The following is a 15093-nucleotide window of genomic DNA, read 5'->3' as shown; positions in this document are numbered from 1 at the left end:
CCACAACCCAACCTCCAGTTTTTGCTTTTCACAGAGCCGTTCACATAGCTCCTGAGGTCCCACTATGTGCCAAATGTGTGTGTGTTTGGCGGGGGAGGGGGAGGGGGGGTGCGCGGCACTGGTGTGAAGACCCAGGTCTGGATGTGGTGAGATGGCCTCACTCCTCTAAGCTGGTCCCACAGAAGTTAGCACAACCCTCTGCCCAGAAACTGGGCAAATGAGGAGTCATTAAAATGTTCACCTGCCCTTATTCCCAGCAACAATAAGTGCAGCAACTTGTGGTAAAAAGCTAATCCCACAGAATGAAACAAGAAGTCTGGGGGCTGGAGCTGGGTATGGTGGCTTATGTCTGTAATCCCTCCTCGGGAGGCTATGCCAGGAGGATTACAAGTTCAAGGCCAGCCAAGGGAACTTAGTGAGGTCCTATCTCAATAAATAAAAAGGCCTGGGGATGTGGCTCAATGGTAGAGTACTTAGGTTCAATCCCCAGACCCACCCGCCCCCGCCGCCAAAAAAAGTCTGAGGCCTCTATTCTGCTGTCCACAGTCATGAAAAGCTGTGGAGAAGGTTTCTGTGGGGTAGACCTGCTGCTCAGTAACATACTGTGACTCCAGGGGAGACAAGCACAGGAGCACCACAGGATCCTCCAGGGGGGGTCTGTGGAAATCCACGCATGTGGGGCACAGAGATAGGGAGGTGACCTTGAGGTGACCTTGTTGTGCTTGGCTGAGAATGCTGGTGATCACTGTAACATGGGATGCTTTCCACGCCAGCGCTGTCTACTGCCTTCACACAGAACACCCGCCAACTCTCCGAGAACCCCGTACACTTCCCAGCACACCTGGGATGAGAAACAGATGCCTTCAGCCCTTGGTTCCCCTGGCACCCTTACCTCATGGATGGCAGATGCCTCATGACCACATCCAGGGCCTGGATCGTCTCAAAAGGGACACTGGGCAGACGCCCTGAAAGTGCGTCATGTAAGGCCTGCAGGCTCACACAGGACACCCACTTGATGGATACCTTGAAGATTCGATCTTTGCCTTCTCCTGGCAGTGTGACCTCCAGCTCCACCTGCAAAAGGTCAGAAGCACAGTCATTCCCTCCTAAAAAGCCACTCAGGATAGCTGGCAGTGGGCAGACACAGACTACCAGGCCAAGACACTCCCTGAAGCTATTTACCCATCCTCTGGCCACACATGGCTACTGAGCATGTCAAATGTGATCAAGAAACTGAATTTCTAGCTGAGTTGCCTTTTAGTGAAAGCCTGTCTATACAGCTGTTTGTGGCAAGTGGCCCACATGAAGAACAACAGTCCAAGACTCGCACTTGGGTTGGTGCTTAGCAAAAAAGCCACTCTTCCCTCAGGGAGGGCCTCTAGATCACCCTTCACGCACCTGCCTTGCTACACAAGAGGACAGGCCTGACATCACCTGCTCGCTTGGCCCCACCACTTAAAACCTGCGGCTTGAGTGCCACCAGGCCATCAGCATGTCCTGACCGTGGTACACACAAAGCCCCCAGGGAGTCACTTAGGGTAGAGGCTGAGTACAGTAGCTTCACTCTGCTGATGACACTTCCCAACACCTCTGGAGTACCAATCACCTGACATTTATGGACTGCCTACATTTCATCCTCAAATGCCCACAAATCCCAGCAAGGGAGACAGGGCTCACCTTTTTTTAAACACACTCAGACTTTACAACAGCCCAGGGCCACAGCAACATGCACGGGCAGGGATGGAATTGGAACCAGGCTGGTTTGCACTGAGGCCTTTCCACTCAGCACGTGATGCCTGGGCTATGAGGACCTCAGGCACCCTCAGGCATGTGACTCAGATGCATGGACACAGCCCCAGGCCTACCTCATGCCTGTACCTGCTGCCTCTGTCCCATGTGCTTATAGCACCCTTCCCAACTCAGGTACCCTGCATATCCTGTTCAGCCTTGGAGTCCTGGTTGAGTGTGATCCGATTGTCCTGGGGGTTTGCTCACTCACAGGCCAAACACACTCTGCTCCCAGCTGCTCATCAGCCTCCTCTACACAGCCTTCCCTCCTGTCCCACCTGCCACTCCTTGCTTGAGCCTCCCAAAGGCAAAACCCACTGCTGCTCTGCACATACTTTATATTCGGGCCTCGGCCTCCAGCTGTGCCCTCACACCTGGCCACACCTGGAGCTCCGCTGCACCTGAGACTCCAAACTGGAAAGTGCCCGAAGTCCATCTGCTGGGGGTGGGGGGACTGTGGAAAGTTTGAAGGCTGGTGGTCTTCAAACTCTAACACTGGGGAGAGGAAGAACCACCAAGGGCACTGCACCTGATTCCCTGCAGACTTCAAAACCAGACTAAGCAAAACAATGAGAGGGGCACATGCACTAGAAGTCAGGGTGGACCAGCCCGAGTCACCGGGACAGGGAGGGTACGTGAGAGGGCACTGTGGGCTAAGTGTGGATGGTGGGTACATGGGTTTATTTCTACTTTTGGTAAAAGCTGCAGTCAGTCACCTGATGCAGCACTGATAATGTAGTAGGCATCTTCTCCCGTTACAGCCACGGCCTTGAGATCCAGAGCGGCTGAATGAGCTTCTGGGACCACAGGGGCAGGAAGCAGAAGGGTTGTCCCTACCTTGTGGAGCTGTGATGGGACCAGGCTGCCATGCAGGACTGGCAGAGACCTGCATGAGGCTCCACCACAGAGGTGACTGGAGCAGAATGCACGTGGGAATGGAAACCAGCATGCAGGTCCCTCAGTGGCACGCCCACCGCCACAGTGGGGACTTTGCACCTGCTCACCTCTACCAGACACATCTCCACGGATGTGAAGACTACTCAAAGAACTGGTATCTATCAGATGCTTATTAATGTCATTCTTAAAAATGCCTCTAGAATCAAAACTGAGGACCCTATACTTTCAAAGTATAGGGTATAGAGCAGCCCTAGGTGCTCTACCACTGAGCTACACCCCCAGCCCTTTTTATTTTTATTTGAAAAAGAGTCTTGTTAAGCTGCTGAGGATGACCTCGAATTTGCAATCCTCTTGCCTCAGTCTTGTGTCACTGGTATTACTGGCGTGAGCCACTGCAACTAGCTATACTTACATTCTTAATATGTTCCAGCCCAGTCTCCTCTTGGCCACACAAAAAGAGCTGCAATGCCCACCCTGGGCTTGGCAACACCCTCTGGACAGGCGTGCAGTCATTTAGGGTAGAGGCTGGCCAGTTCATCCCCTCCCAGGCAGAGTGGCCTGGCAGCTTCTGGAGAGCAGGCCGCATTTGTGTCTGGGCTACTGGCTGTGCCCATGGCACAGCACTATCTGGGCCTCATTAACACAGCATTCCAAGAGCTCCAACTGAAGCACGGTCCTGTGGCCCTAGGCCTGATCATGGCAGGTGGCTCCATTAGGCCCTTCTGCATGTGAGGAGTAAGCACAGGGCTGCAGGGACACCATAACTGCCACTTCTGAACATGGACAACCAAAACGTCAGCACGCAGCACCAACCTGCGGCCCAGGTAAGCAACCTCCCCAGCAGACCTAACACTGAACCACGGACCCTGCTCAGAGGTCATCAGAGCTGCTTTGGTGCCACTACACAACTAAGAAGCAATGGAAGGAAAATGACACTTTGAAGAACACAAAACAACACATGTGTGAGCCTGGGGACAGCGAGCTCTGTGTAGCAGCTGTGTTCCCAGGCATTCTGGCACAGAGCTCAACTGTCAGGCCACTGAGGCCTGGAGGTGCCTTGGAGAGGAGGAGAGGCAGCTGTAGCAGGTGGGCTGGCATGGCCAGGACCCTCCTGGACCCAAGGAGGGTGTCACACCCACTGCACCAGCCAGGCTGGGAAAGAGGTGCAGCTGCAGGTAATATCCTACCGAAATGTGACCAAGGAGCTACTGTCTAAAGGGCTTCTATGATTGCACAGCAACCAATCATCTTGAAAAGCAGATCACCGTCCCTTCAGATACGTGGGATGAAAACGAGTCTCAGCCAGTGCATCTGCAAGGTACACGGGACCCCTGCGTGATGCTTACAACTTTCCCGAGTCTGTCTCTTACTTTGAAAGTGAGGGTGCAGGCCTGGATGGTGAGGAGTCTCTTGGCTTCTTTCCACAGAGAGGAAAAGCAAGCAGGTAAATACACAAGTGGGAGGGATTAAGGAAAGGTCTGGAGGGAAGCCACCTCGAACAGGTGTTGTGCTTGGACATCACGCAGAGCCCAGGCAAGCGCTACCAAAGTCCCCACTGAGCCTCTGGGCAGACAGGGGTTAGAGGGACGGCTGGAGATTCTTCCCTTACTACAGGTGATGAAAAACAAAGAAAAGCCCCAAAGATGACTCTGCTCCATGCCACACAGCAGCACGTGTACAGGAAAGGGGACGCTCTTAGCTCTGACAAAAAGGCTTCACCTCACTGTCCCACAGGTGTGTGGCAGAACCGTGCCAACAAATGGGAGGGGTGTGGCAAGAAGGGGAGACCATGCCCACTGGAGCAGGCTGCACCCAGGTCTCTGGGAGGTCATGAGCCCCAGAGGTGTCAGCTGGGTGCATGAAGGGCACTGCAGGCACTGGACACCCCAAATGATGCTCTGGACCTGGGCCAGGATGACAGAGCAGTAACAGCAACCAAGTACCTGTCAAGTGCTACACGTCCCGGCAGGAATGAAGTGCTTCCCATACCCGCTGTGCAGAGTGCAGCACTGGGGACCACCTGGAAACGCGGAGCCCCAGAGCCACTAGAGTCTCAGGCAGACCCATCCTTCCTGGGTGTGCCTTCCAGCACGATTTGACCTCTAGTGCTGTTGAGGGGACACTGAGTCTTGCCAGTGGAGGCTGTGCCAGGGTCCCAGCACCAAGAGGGGCAAATCTACTTTGGGATTGACTTTCACAATGACTCGTTTCGAATTTGAGCAACAGAGACTCCCCCACACCTTCTTAAGGAAAGCTCTCCTCATGTCCTCCTGGTGTCCAATTTTAAATACGTACAAACAAGACTGTGCATCATCTCCTTATGCTTTTCTTTCTTATATAAATTTAAACCAAAATAAATGTGAATTAAACATAAAACTCTTTAAGATCAATAACTCACATCACAGCACGTTGATCTGCAAAGGAGATCACACTCAGCCCGTTTGCATCCAGTCCTGGATGCCCTCCAACCTGGGACAGGCCTTCCACCACCCTGAGTTGGCAACAACAACCCACACACCACTGGTGACTCCGGGAATCACCATGAGACCAGAGCACACTGAACAGAGTCAGGCGTGGATGGCACCTGGCCTCCAGCCTCCTAACGCACAGCCCGCCTGTCAGCACACAGCGCTGTGCGCAGAGGGCCTGCAGCAGAGGCAGACAAGTTGGAGCAGCTACGGAGCTCACCTGCTTTAAGATCATTATTAAGATGCAAAAGCACAAAACACCTCCACCTCTGTAGAGGAAGCGCAGTTTGAGATGGCAAGTCTTTTCTTCCTCAGGGACCCGGGGCTGAAGGGGCTGGTCCTGTATGTCCTTCCCAGAAGGGATCAGCTGGCACATTCCCACAGCTGGTAAGTGGCTCATTTTTCTAGCGTTTGTTAAAGTCTGTGTAAGGGTTATTCCTTAGCTGGTCTCTGCTCCTTCTGAACTTACAAACACCCACTATCATCCTAGAGCAGCAGCACATTTGTTAAAAGCTGATGCCAAGAAATGACAGCTTCCAGAGAGAGATTTTATTACTTTTTAAACAAAGCCACAGTAAGGATAAAGATCATGAGAAAAGGAGGCATTTTAATGTCACTACCTGTGTGACTTGACAGATACCCTCTTCTGAGTCCCCTCGATCACTGGCTACAGCAGAACGTGCACTTCGTTTTACTGCCAGTAACATACACTACCCCGTGTGAGCACACTTCTTTCGTGAAGATGATGGGGATAAGCCCAAGGCCCACGAAGGCCTGGCACACTCATGCCACGCTACACCCCAGCCATAGACACCCTGATCCACAGGCCTCGCCTGGTGCTGTCTGGGGCCTGCATCTGGGGTGCACATGTACTGTGTGGAGTGGTGTGCTCTGAATCTAACCCATGATCACTGTGAACTGTACCACATGGAAGGTGGTTTTCATGGGGCTCAGGATGAAGCACATAGGCAATTAGCCGCCTTTTCTCCTGGTTAAATGATGCAGTATGTGATAAGAAGAATTAACTTCAAACCATCTGCACTGCATTCCAATGCACTTTACCCAATTAATGGTCTTACCTTATCCCTCCCAATTGGAAGGGGCATAGCTGTGTAAAGATTCTTCCTTCCATCAAACACTGGCTTCCGATCCCCAAAGATCTGTGTTTTAAAGTGCTGGACCATATGTTCCACTATTTCCCTGAAACAAAGAATTCAAGTCAATGACAATAAACATCAAGGAATGAGCACAGCCGGACAGCACCCTTCCAACACTGACTTTTTTAACAAGCCTCCTAAGATCCGAGATTCGTTTTAGGAACGTGAGTTTTTACTCTTTTCTGTAACCACCACCTAGAACCTGCAGTGGGCTAATGCCTGTTCAATCTGGTCGTGCAAGTACACGTACCCACAGCAGACAACAGGTACCTCTGGAACCTCCAGAACTCTCGGGCACCCTAAAGAGTGGCATTGATGGGGTTCTCATCCCAAAGTTGTAGATCAGACACGGTGTCCCTGCCATGACTGTGCAGGGCCTCCGCAGCGTACAAGGGATACCCCTGTGGGGTTCAGTCGTGGGTCTCATGTGACTGGCTTGGCCTTTGGTACTCTTGGGATCATCAGACCAATGTGTCCCATGTCATTACCAAGAATGAAGACCTTGAAGTTGACTCAAAGCCCAGAGCGTCATGGCCCAGCTAGCTCTGCCAAGACCCAGCCCACCTGCGTAGCCAGCAAATGAGGTCTCAGCACTCTGTGCTCCTCTGGCGTCACCTCAGCACAAACCTGATGAACACAACCGTGTTGTTCTGCTGCTCGGTGTGCAGCGGGCCGGAGGGCTCTCTGCGTGCCCTCTGCACCCAGCACACATGTGCAGAACACGCAAATGGCCAGGACTTGGCTGCCCGTGGTTTGGAGGCTTAGAACAGCAGCCCCTCACCTTCCGGCTTCCGCTTCTGGAGGCCTTTGCTTGGCACATATTCCTGGCATCTCGGGGGCTTCTGGGGCATGTTTCACCTCATTAGCTACCTGCTGCTTACACATGCTGTCTAAGGAAGTACTGACACCAAGCCTTGGCCCTCACCTCTCCATGCAGATGAGGCAGTTCAGGACCAAACCATACCAAAGAAACATGCCATGCTAAGGGCCAACGTGCTTATCTAGAAGCAGCAAAACAGAGAATAGGGCACTTCTCAATAAACTGTACCAGGGCAACTGGCACCCAGTATTCAAGAAAGGACTTGAGCCCACACTCACGAACACTCTCTCTCCTGAGCTGAACTCATCCCATGGGGTGGTCTGGGGCAGGAGTCGGAGCCCAGCACTGGGCAGGCATGTCCTAGGTGAGCCAGGAGGCTGCTCAGCCGTGACGAGCTACCCTACCCCCAGGCCTCAGCACTCCGTTTCTGTACAGAAAAGCCACTACTGTCCCAGGTAAAGTCCAACAGAAATTGGCCAGCTGAAGAGGCCCTGCAAACCTGCCAGGAATCCCAGCTCTTCTTTCTTTATAAAATTATGGCAAGGGCTGGGGTCTAACTCTGCACTTGCCTGGCCTGTGTGAGGCCCTTGCAAACCATCAAAAGAAAACTAAAATATAAAACTTAAATGAATAAAATTACATTATAGTAAAATAAAAGGTGACATCAATTCACCACTTCTGCCACCTCCCCCCCCATGTGCAGCGGGGCGGGGGGGGGGCGGGGGGGGGGGCGGGCGCGGGGAGATACAAAGTGCCAGACCATTTGTCCACAGACTTTCTCATCTTTCTGGACCAAAGCTCCATACCCATGAAGCATTACCTCCCTGCCCTGTCCCCAGGAAACCTGGGAGGAACAGTTAGGACGCTATTCCCAGAGTCCCCGGATCCAGATCTTCCTCGACATCAAGGTGGACCACAGAAGGCCAGGGGCTGCACTGCACCACACGGCTCCCCAGAGAAACCCTTCCCCAAACACAGTCGCAGGATGGGCCGGGCCTCACTCAGAAAGCCATAACCAAGAGGTCCCCTGTCCACCTTCTCTGGGGGCCCTGTGCACCCCGGTACCTGTCAGGGAAGTCCTGGGCACAACAGCGAGGACAGGGATCCAGCCTGCGGGCATCACTCTCTCCAAGACCTGGAGCAGAACCACTGGCTCAGCCCACAAGAAGCTAGGCGGCAGACACTGTCACCTGCACTTCACACCCAGGGACAGGAGGAACACGGCAGGGAACACAATGACGTGGCCTGGGCAAGGGCTCGCCCGGGTCCCTGCTCCTGACCCCACAGGGGTCAGAAGACTCCGCCTCAAAATAGTCCTTCTCCCGGGTCCCCAATTACACAGGCTTGGAGTCCAGGCATTCTCAGTGCCAAAGCCAAGACACCTCCTAACCAAACCCCTCACAAATACCCTGTTTCACAAACGCACAGACACATAAAAATAAAATAAATGCACTATTATTTTTTATATACATGGTATCCAACACATGGTTTGAAGCTTGCTGTTTTCCTAATGTATATCTCAGAGACCTGTCCTTCTCACCATAGTTGATGAGGCCATGTGGTCTTGAAATACTGGCTTCCTGCACTGTGCCATGACACTACTGCAGTCCCCAGGTCTTCGTACCCAGAGGCTCCACCTCACTGGGTTGATGGTGGCCCAGAATCCCACCTCACATTCACTGGACACTGCCATTCATTTTACCTCCTTACAGACTGACATTTAACCAGTGGTGTGTTCTCTCTTTTTTTGGCCATTGAAATATTAAGAGTCAACATCGTGTGTGTGTGTGTGTTGCAGGCCCTGGGACACACAGCATTCTTATTTACTGTGCACATCCCCTGCCTTCTAAAGTCGACATCGATCCACACTCACAGGTGGTCGGTGGGCAGTCCCGGAGCACAACGGGAGGGGCTTCAGACACCACTGCTATGCGGCCAGCTTCTTTCCCTGGCCTGAACCAGAGCTGGAAATCAGCAGGGTGGAAGGGACAGGCTACAGTATAAGATTGGCAGTGATGACCACAGGAGGTCTTTCTAGATTTCTGCCCCACTCCTGCATGTCCTGCCCCCGGAAGGTTCTGAAGTGATTTGCACTTCGATAGCTGGGCTCACAGTAGCAGCAGAGGTGGGTCTGGGCTGCACATGTGGCCAAGGCCAGCCCGACTCTAAGGTTTTAAGACACCTTGAGTGCTGCCTTCTCCAACCTGCAGCCTCCCTGTGGGCTCAGCAAGGCCACATGCCTGAGTGATGCACCCTGAGACAAGGGACTGGCCTCACAAGGTTCCCTACTGCAGTATCACTCAGTCACAAGGGTGTGGCACTGCTAGATACAGAGGTGAACAAGAGGAGTGGTCACAGGCATGCCCCATAGCATCCTCACAGAGGGGAGGGCAGTGTCTTCTCATGGCGCTGCCGAGACCTGCGACTTTGGACTTCACATTTATCCTACACCACGTATGTGGTGGTGGAATCATCTTCATGGTTTTTACACATACTACCGGGTGGCAGGAGAGAGACGGGCACAGAGATAAGGTGGGGCCACTAGGCAGCTGCACCCAGGGCACAAGGCAGAGTCAAGCTAGCGTACTTCTCTGCTTCCCACCTCTGCCAGGAGGGCATGAGCACAGTTGGGCCCCAGGCAGACTCATGCCCTCTGGGGACAGAAGCCGTGTCCTGGGGTATAGTACCTGCCACCTGAGCAGCACAGATGATGGTTAGCTACAAGAGGGAGGGAGAGCCAAGTGCTGGCACAAACGTGGTGTGGCTGGGTTTCTGTACACCCGGGGCAGTCATGCCTCTGAGCCTGGGTGGTAGTCCCCCAGAGTCAGCAGTGAAGTGGATGTAGATCCTACAGCTTCTACCTTTAATGAAGCAATAAGACCTACTGGGCTGCCTGGGCCACACGCCGCCCAGGCACTCTCTAAGGGCAGGGTACTTCCGAACCTCGGGGCACATGGACACACAGGAGTGGCAGAACAGCCCAGGAGAATTCCTACAGTGATCACCAACCCCTTCTGCTCCTGCCAGCTACGGAGCCTTCATGACACCTGCCTTTAGAAAGGAGGCCACGTTGCACTGCACTGAAGACACAAAACCCTAACGGCTATGGCACCAAATCCAGGAAACAAGCAGCCTTTGCTACTCTCATTCTAGATCTGAGACAACATCCTAGGTCTCAGAAGTCCCTGTCCCAGAAAACTGAAAAGCAAACCAAGAAGTCAAAAGGAGGAGACAGGATAAAAGATCTAGAAATACCCTCAGTAAAGAGAGTGGTTTAGCTGGGTGTGGTGGTAGGCACCTGTAATTCCAGCAGCTTGGGAGGCTGACTCAGGAGGATCACAAGTTCGAGGCCAACGTCAGCAACTTAGCAAGAACCTAACTCAAAATAGACAAGACCTACGGGTATAGCTCAATGGTCAAGTGCCCCTGGGTTCAATCTCCATACTGCGCCCCCTTCCCCAGAGCCATTTAGCCAGTTGTGCCTGTACTTTCTGCTCAGAAACACATCTGCCCCCACCTCTGCCCCTCACACTGGGGACTGAACCCAGGGTGTCTACCACTGAGTTGTACCCTTCGCCCTTTTTGATTTTGAGATGGGGTCTCACTAAATTGTTGAGGCTAGCCTAAAACTTGCAATCTTCCTGCTGCAGCCTCCCAGTGCTGGGGTTCCAGGTGTGAGGTGCTGTACCCAAGCTAGAAATACTTTTTAGTAAGGGTGCATTTAAAGGACCTTGCACTTTCAACATGTTCTGGGCACACTGAAAGAATCCATCAGCTAGTTTCACAGGTAAAGGAATGGAGCTCTCAGTCACCCATAATCATATGCAAGCTTCGAACAGGACCAAGCATTGCAGCAAAGACTGCTTTACCCACAATGCACCAGCACGCTGCACAGCCAATCCGAAATGAGATCTCTGCCTCCCACGACATAATGGCTTAGACTTATTGCACTAAGCAGCTGTAGTGGAAGAGAAAGACAAGAGGCACTGAGAACTGGGTAGCTAGGGCTGTAGGTGTGCAGGGAGGTAGGCACTGGGGGAAGGCCACACATTTGTCCTCACACCCTGCTCTGGAGCTGTCCCTCTACCACCTAGGTTAGGAGCACAGAGTTCTGCTTGGCCAAGGTGACACAAAGTGGCATCCAGAGCCATGCAAGAGAGGAACCACAGGGCATCAGAACAGACAGCAATGGACTCCTCAAAAGACTCGGTGTCATGTCTAACAAATGCAGTGCAGGGCCAGGTGGATTTCAGTGGTAGAGCGCTTGCCTGGCATGTGTGAGGCCCAGGGTTCCATTCCCAGCACTGCAAAAAATGAATATTGAATGATAATTTTTTAAAAAAATTTACATGTACTTAAGCCAGTAAAGGTGACATGTAATCTAAGGTAAAGCCTGTAAACAGAAACAGACCTTGATGACACATCTTTTAATTCTCAGACAAAGGACGCTACCACAAACAAGCTATTGGGATAAACATGCACCAAGATAGAAATAATGAGTGAAGGGATGGGAAAATATCATTAGAGAATGTAACTATGAGAAAGAGTCAAATGCAAATTTTAGACCTAAAAAGTAGAATTCCTAGTGAAAAGTTCACTGGACGTCTACAATAATATATCAAATATTGCAGAAGGAGAGCAAAGTGATCTAAGAAAATTCAATAAAAAATTATCCCAAATGAAAACGGGAAAGGGGATTTTGGTTTTGTTTTTTTTTAAGCCCCAGCCTCCCTAGCTTGGAGTCAGCATCAAATCGCCTAACACGGGGTGGGGTGTGACTCCTCGACAGAGCACCCGCTGAGCATGTGCAAGGCCCTGCGTCCATCCCCATTCCCCAAAAAGATACCAAAATAGAAAACAAGTGGCAAGATGGTGGAATCAAGTCCAGCCACTGATGATGAGATAAAACTGACACACACAACACTCCAAGGAAGAGACAGAGACAGTCTGATGGTGGTTCAATGCTCAGCAATCACACAGACTTTTTTTTTTTTTTTTTGGACTGGAAAAAGTAATGTCTATAAGGAATCTGCTAGAAATGCAAAGAGACACACAGGGTGGGACTGGACCATGAAACAAGGAGAAGGCTGCTCACGCGGCTGAGGTGATAGGCAAAGGAATCATTCCTTAGTAAGAAGGGTCAAGGAGGGATACTTCCCAATGATAAAAGGGCCACTTTAACATTAAGACACAGCAAGGACAGGTGTGCATCACTCACAGCATTTTAAACTACAGAAAGTACAAACAGAAAATGCTAGGCCAGAGTTAAATCCATGTTGTAAAACCAACAACAACAACAACAACCAACTCACCCTCGGAGAACGGCAGGCTCAGTAACTCCAGAACACACACCTGTGGGGCATCTATGAAGATTAACCCATGCTTAACCCCAACACCAGCCCCAGAGTTCCAAAAGACTCAAGTGCTCTGACCACAGAGGAAGTAAATCATAAATCAACGTCAACAATATATTTACAAATCCCCCAGATAGGGCTGGGGCTGAAGCTCAGTGGTTGAGCACGTGCCTCCCATGTGTGAGGCCCTGGGTTCAATCCTCAGCACTACATGAAAAAAAATAAATAAATAAAACGAAGATATCGTGTCCAACTAAAAAAAAAATTTAAAAATCCTCCAAATAGAAATGTAACAGCACACTTCTACAAACCCACAGGTTCAAGAAATCACAAGGAAAATGCAAAACTATTTAATGAAAACTAAAATGTGGTATATCAAAATTTACTGATTACAGCTAAAACCAAGTTCAGAGGAAACTCATTGCCTTAAATATTTAAAATTGAAGATCTGAACCTAGAGTGAGTAGAAGGAACGAAATAATAGAGATCAGAGCAGAAAAACAAGAGAAAAAAAATCAACAAAGTAAAAAGTTGATCCTGGGAAGAGACGAACGGCTTGTCAACCCTCAACGAGGCTCCGACTGATGAAGCAGGAGCTCGACTATCAGGACTGAAATGGGCTTTCACTTCAGGCCCAGGACGTTGAGAGAAGACCCCAGCAGCTCTCTGCCAATGACTCAACAACACAATGCAATTGAAAGAGTCCTGAAGGCAAACCCAAACTGACCCAAAAGAAAAACACAAAAAAGCCAAATGTCCACAATTCTAGGAGGAGGTATCCAAAAAAGCAATTTAATGGCAAAAAAAACATTCCCTACAAAGAAAACTCTGTCAGTATAACGGGAATGCCTTACAGTGCTCTCAGTTATGCCTCATAACCCTCATATCAGCACATGACAAGAGGGCTGGGGACAGTGGAAGAGTGCTTGCCTTCCATGCCTGATAGCACCGGAAAACACAGAACAAAACCTGACAAGAAGGGGCTGGGGATGTGGCTCAAGCGGTAGCGTGCTCGCCTGGCATGCGTGTGGCCCGGGTTCGATCCTCAGCACCACGTAGAAACAAAGATGTTGTGTCCGCCGAAAACTAAAAAATAATAAATATTAAAATTCTCTCTCTCTCACTCTCTCTTTAAAAAAAAAACAAACAAAACCTGACAAGAAGATCACACACCAATGCCCCTCCAGATACAGAGACATAAAAATCCGCACCAAAACACTAACAAATTCAATCCAGCACTACACAGAAATAATAAAGAAAGAAAGGCATGATGATCTCAATAGACGCAGAAAACGCGAATCCAAGTCACCACTGAGAACAATTTTCAGCAAACTAGGCTGATAAACCCTCAGCCTGACAAGGTTCTGAGGGTCTGGAGGAAGACCCGACAGTTAGGACCACATCTTTCAGACCAGAATAGACAGATGCCCACACTTCTACCACCACGCTCGACACTCCACAGGTGTCCCACTCACACGAAGGCAAGAGAAATAAAACACATTACAAACTGGGAAGAAGGAAAACCATCTTCATTAACAAAAAAATAATGAAAATGTTTTTAACATTTCTATTGGGATACTTTCAGATAAGTATAAAATTCACCATTAAGTGTACAATTAGGCAGGTGCTGTGGCACACACTGGTAATCCCAGCAACTTGGGAGGCTGAGGCAGGAGGATCACAAGCTCAAGACCAGGCTTAACAACTTCGGGAGTCCTTCTGTCAAAATCAAAATTGCTGGGTATGTGGCTCAGTGGTACAGTGTCCCTGGATTCAATCCCCAGTAAAAGGGAGAGAGGGAGGGAGGGAAGGAGGAAGGATGGCAGGGAGAAACACACATAATTCAATGATTTAGCATATCCTCCTGAGTTTTTGACCATCACCACAATCTAGGTTTAAAGTATTTTCACCACCCCCACAAACAAACTCCAGACTCATTAGAAGTCACTCTTCCACTCCTAGAAAAAGAGTTTTTAAGATACTATTCACAACAGAAAAAACACATCATGTGTTTTTTAGAGTCAAAGCAATCAGAGTTTAAAAACTCCAAAGGGCTTTTAGTAGATTCTATCTGGAAAAGCAAAGGACCAGGCACGGCAGAGCAACTGTGAAGAACAGGAGGTCTTGGTCTCTCTGAGCCAAGCCTGTCATGAAACCTCAGGGAACAAGACGATGAGTGTGGCCTACAGGACAAGAGAAGCAGCCCACACACAGACCCACACCTGAACCACCAACCCATTCCCCTTCAGAGACTTGCATCTAGAATCTACCAAAATCTACAAATTAATAAAAAGATAATCCAATAAAAATAGAAAAAAGACTTCAACAGACACCTTACTAGAAACAATATCTGATCAATATTTAATACATGAACATATGAATGTAAGCACATGAAAAAGTGCTCTGCCCACCAGTATCAGGGAAATGAAAATTAAAACCACCAGGAGAAGCTGCCACACTCCCCCAGAAGACTGGCCCCACTAGGAGCTCACAAGGGCATGGAGCAAATCCGATCCTCTCACACTGCTGGTGGAAGCAAAGTGCTGCAATCACTGGGGACAATCCTGGGGGTGGGGGTGTTCGTAGACAGCGAAACCTACACCTGCTTT

The 15093-nt window shown here is 50.3% G+C and overlaps 1 protein-coding gene across 2 annotated transcripts in view; it reads right to left on the bottom strand.

Moving 5' to 3' along the window:
- Ago2 (argonaute RISC catalytic component 2) overlaps positions 1-15093 on the bottom strand; it is an 87306-nt gene that overhangs the window by 25061 nt on the left and 47152 nt on the right. For both annotated transcript variants that reach the window (XM_046448975.2, XM_058580864.1), the window contains exons 3-4: positions 6233-6353; positions 893-1074 (exon numbers count right to left, since the gene is read on the bottom strand). In XM_046448975.2, coding sequence (XP_046304931.1) covers positions 893-1074; positions 6233-6353 — 303 coding nt within the window. The remainder of the gene's footprint in view (positions 1-892; positions 1075-6232; positions 6354-15093) is intronic.

Source organism: Marmota monax, unplaced genomic scaffold (assembly GCF_021218885.2).
Source record: "Marmota monax isolate L192 unplaced genomic scaffold, Marmota_monax_Labrador192_F-V1.1 WCK01_AAM20220418_F8-fsc00073, whole genome shotgun sequence".
In the NCBI taxonomy this organism is placed as follows: domain Eukaryota; kingdom Metazoa; phylum Chordata; class Mammalia; order Rodentia; family Sciuridae; genus Marmota; species Marmota monax.
This window is presented reverse-complemented; position numbering and strand designations above follow the sequence as displayed.